Source organism: Lolium rigidum, chromosome 4 (assembly GCF_022539505.1).
Source record: "Lolium rigidum isolate FL_2022 chromosome 4, APGP_CSIRO_Lrig_0.1, whole genome shotgun sequence".
NCBI lineage: Eukaryota > Viridiplantae > Streptophyta > Magnoliopsida > Poales > Poaceae > Lolium > Lolium rigidum.
The window spans coordinates 239,162,360-239,167,045 of NC_061511.1; the positions used below are offsets into that span (position 1 = coordinate 239,162,360).

The window sequence follows — 4,686 nt, forward strand, 5'->3', positions numbered from 1 at the left end:
GACTGAACGACCCATCAAGGTGCTCCGTTCAACTAAACACGAGGGTACAAAACTTCTACATCTGACATCACATAAACAAAAAAAAGAATGATAATACATGTGAACAGCTGAGCATGATGTAGCTGCACAAACACATCATGCCATCTGGATGACCGTGGTAGCTAACAGCTATATATGTTTTGAATACACACAAGCTCTTATTCTTCACATGTAGTAATTGACTAAAGAAAGCGGTTCGAACGACGACATCGAAATATGTAAGTTATATATGGGCATTTTTAGTGGTTCGTAACCTAGGGTAGCAAAGACTTCTCATTTTGGACAAAAAAAAAAATCGAAGCTTTTTCGGTCTAAGCTGGGCTTTGGTTACTCGGAAAAGCTAGTTAAGCCAGGAGAAATTTGTCTTGGACATGAAGCCGAGGCAATTTTCTTATCATTTTCCATCTCAAGGTCGCCAATAATGGAGTGAGGACCTGGTTCTAGGACGAAACTTAGCTGGAACTAAGGTTCAGGTAAAAACTATGCTAGTAAGGTGTAGCGACAATTATCGTCAGGAAGGTGACTTTCGAGTTGGTTAATATATTCTTTTTTATAGTTTTATTAAAGACTTTAATAAAAATGGTTTTGTGCATCATGTAGAGGCCCAGGTTTGAACATGTTTTTCCAAAAAAAAAAAGACACTACCTCCATTCATAAAAGAATGTAAATTTTCGTCTGCACAGATGCACCGCAGGCAGCCTTGACAGCAGGTGCGAGCGCCATGATCACCAATCAACAAGCGAGAGCCTAATGAATGGATGGACTGTTTTATGTTATCTTGTGCACATCGAAAAGCCACAATCCTAACTACTCGGTATTAAATTGTATACATCTGATATAGCTGCAGCCAATGGGTTAATTAGCCGGTTAGGCAATTTGAGAAGGGAAAGATACGGAAAAAGAAGTCCGCATGGCTCGCAGGTTGCTAGCCGCGTACTACGGATAGCTGGTCTATAAATCACGCATTGTGAAGATTCTCACCTCAACCAAATTTCCATCCTTAAAGCACAAACAAACAATCGAAATGGCCATGGCAAGCGCTGAGCTTCTGCAAGCCGAGGCAGATCTCGTGCGCCACTCCCTAGGCTACCTCAAGTCCATGGCATTGCATAGCGCGGTCAAGCTTGGAATCGCCGATGCTCTCCACCGTTGCGGTGGCAGCGCCTCCTTGCCTGACCTGCTTGCTACCCTCCCCCTCCCTCCAAGCAAGCAGCCCTACTTGGCGCGCCTCATGAACGTTTTGGCCACGGAAGGAATCTTTGTGGCTGAGGGTGCCGCTGTCGACGACGGCGACGGAGCGACCTGCGTGTACCACCTAAACACAATGTCTCGCCTCCTCGTCAGCGACACCGGCATCAACGGCAGCGCATGGCGGCTGTCGTCGTGCATTCTCATGACAACCACGCCGCAGATTGTTGGATCCGCCCTACAGCTGGGGAAGTGGTTCCAGAGCGACGGCGAGGCCACGCCGTTCGTGATGGCGAACGGCCGGAGCCCCTATGTCGTTGCTGCCCAAGACGCGGAGTTCAACTCCGTGTTCAACGAGGCCATGGCTGCCGACAGCCGATACCTTGCAGACCTTGTGGTCCGTGAATGCAGTGACGTCTTCAAGGGGATAACATCCCTGGTTGACGTCGCTGGCGGGACCGGTACCATGGCGAGGGCCATCGCCAAGGCCTTCCCACACGTCAAATGTTCAGTTCTTGACCTCCCACATGTGATTCAAGGAAGCTCGGCTCAGGACAATGTCGAGTTCATTGCTGGGGACATGATGGAGTTCATCCCATCTGCTGATCGTATTTTACTTAAGGTACTATTTTTTCACCATTTACAAAGCCACACAAATACACCCACACCATGCATTTAATAAAATACTTTGTAATATATCTGAATCTCTTTGTTGTTGGATTGGTAGTATGTGCTGCATAATTGGAGCGACGCGGATTGTGTGAAGATTCTGACACGATGCAGAGAGGCCATTGCCCATGGAACAAAGGAAGGGAAGGTCATCGTCATCGACGAAGTGGTTGGATCTCCCTCACAAAATATACTTGAAGCTCAACTCTTGATGGATATGCAGATGATGTCACTATTTACGGCCAAAGAACGATATGAGCAAGACTGGAACAACATATTCAAGGAAGCAGGATTTATTCACTACAAAATTTACCCTATCCTAGGAGTTCGATCCGTCATTGAACTCTACATATAACTTGTTGCTCCATGTATACCACCTATCCTATGCATGCTGTCTTGTTCCCGTTTGCTTTGTAATAAACGCATAGTGCGTCAGTGTTTCAAAACATACTACTTCATCCACCTTGTATCCCGGCCGCGCATATATTTGAATGTCTATTGTACCCTGCAATTGAATAATTCAAACTTTGTAATATAAGTCCCTTTCTCTCATGTCTTACTCACTGTCGACTGAGAGGCCATGCTCCTTGATCAGCACCCTATGACACACGATTTCCCTCAGACCATGGATGATGCATTCCGATGGGATGTGCGAGAGAAAATATTACTCCGAAAATGTTGAGGCTTTAGTTCAATTTTGTGTAAATTTGAACAAACATCCCGATAATTATTATGGATCGGAGAAAGTAATATTAGTCATCCCACCCTTAAGTCCCCTCCAAGTACGAGATTCTGGGGCATCTCTCTTGTTGCAAGCTGTTCCTCTGCAGGGAAGTTAACATTTGCTTCACTTAAGCATCTAAGAACAGAGATTGCTACTTCTATATATAATTTGTACTCTCTCTCTCACAGTTTATTAGGCGTGCGCGTACCTCTAGGTCGTAAATTTAATCAAGTTAGTATTAGTTATATGATATAAAAATTATATCATTAGAAAGTTTGGATGTTCTATTTTCTAACGATATAATTTTTGCACTATATATTTTAAATTATATAGGTCAAATTGACAATCTAGGGATACGGAGAAGACTAGTAAACTGAGACGAGGGAGTACTGTTTCTCACAGAAAAAAAAGCACGTCTTATCTTGTATTATACCATTCATTATATGGTAACTAGTCCTAAGTAACTTTCATTCACTCATAAATCAAGGCGTTGAGCCCGTTGGCCACAAGTAGCTGTGTTCGCAGGTGTCCTTGGCAGTTAGGTACTCCTCCATCCGTTGCTAAGTACAGGGTGTATAGTTTTTGGTATCAAAACTAAAGAACACATGTGGAGGAATGTTATACCAGTTATTGACGAGATTACCCCTAACAAATTGACATGAGAGAATAGAGAAGTTTAATTGTCCAACCAAGTGTTGGAATGCAACAGACCTTATAATTCAGAAGTTTTCTCAAAAAACTGAACACCTTATATCAAAGAACAGAGAGAAGTTTTTTTCTTTTAAAAAAAGAAGATCACCTCAAGCCTCTGGATAGGTTGATGCATACAACCATAAATTGTTAAATAATAATGTCTACCTAAGACCATCATCGTGTCGAATAAATTGGCAAACAAAAAAAAAGGCTGCCTTGATGGGAGAGGGTAAGTAACTTTGTCTACCACTGCAACCATCTCGCATAAACATCGCCTAGGACGTTGCCTTGTAATCCTCGTCTGCTACCCCATGGGTCAAATCAACCGACACAGCAACACCGCCAAGCTAGAAGCTCGTATCGTTGCAGGCCACCGACACCATCTTCCAATATATGAGTGTGCGCACCGCAATGCCCCTACCATGCTCATGTGTTGGCGCCCATCGGGAGAGCTCTGCACATTTCTCTACCCTTCACACTTCAGCGCAGCCGAACTGCGCGCCACTCTCGCGCCAAGCGTGGGAAGCTTGCATGAAACGCTTATTGCACGATCTGACCCATGGGTCCCTAGCACCATTGACGCAGTGCCGGCACCCTCTGTTTCGCGCCACATGAAACGCTCGTCGCAATAGACCTTGTGTAGCATCGGACCTAGCCATGGTAGTTGGCGCACTCACCATCAACCTCCCTGTGTTGTCGAAGCAGCGAAAAGGCCATGCTCTCCCGCCACTAGCCCCGCACAAGATTTGCCGCTGCTCACCGGTGATGCAAGTATTTTAGCGAGGTGAGTAGAGGGGGGGTATAGAGGGGCCCCAATGTCCGTGGATGTGGTGACCCTTAGCACGGTACTTTAATTCATTATTTTCTTATTTAGCAAGACCTAGAAAGTCTAACAGATAGGCATTATCTTTATACTCCCTCTAGCGTGATTACACTGCATTCAGGGTTTAGTTAAAGTCAACCTCTTAAAGTTTGACTAAACATATAAGGGGAAATAATTATAATACTATATACATATAGTAAAAATAATATGTTTTCCGATGTTTCTTTCAAGCGGTATCTATTTTGTGTGTACAAAATCCACTCTCCTATTTTGTAGTGTGAATGTTGAGTTCTTTTCATATACAGTTGATCAAACTTTACAAAACTTGACTTTGACTAAACCAAAATAAAGGGTAATTATGGACTGAGAGAGCATATACTTGAAGCTCCATGGAAGAATCAATCATAACCCTCATCGTCAAAATTAACTGCACCATAAGATCTGAACAAAACCGTGGGAGTAGTAAATATTAAAGGTTCAGTCGGCAGCAGTAAATATTAAAGGTTCTTACGTTTTTTTGTGGCTAGAAAACACAAAAATTGATAAGAGT

General features: G+C 43.7%; 1 protein-coding gene across 1 annotated transcript; it reads left to right on the top strand.

Moving 5' to 3' along the window:
- Positions 1–1,066: 1,066 nt before the first annotated feature.
- On the top strand, positions 1,067–2,251 carry LOC124706715 (flavonoid O-methyltransferase-like protein Os11g0303600). Its single transcript, XM_047238383.1, has 2 exons — positions 1,067–1,849; positions 1,955–2,251. Exons 1-2 carry the CDS (start codon positions 1,070–1,072, stop codon positions 2,249–2,251), a joined length of 1,077 nt encoding a protein of 358 aa, XP_047094339.1. The 5' UTR covers positions 1,067–1,069.
- Positions 2,252–4,686: the final 2,435 nt, after the last annotated feature.

Bases quoted from the DNA above. Each gene is read 5' to 3' on its own strand.
- LOC124706715 (XM_047238383.1), top strand. From the start codon at position 1,070: ATGGCAAGCGCTGAGCTTCTGCAAGCCGAGGCAGATCTCGTGCGCCAC. The intron at 1,850-1,954 runs GTACTATTTTTT...TTGGATTGGTAG, and splicing joins CTGATCGTATTTTACTTAAG to TATGTGCTGCATAATTGGAG.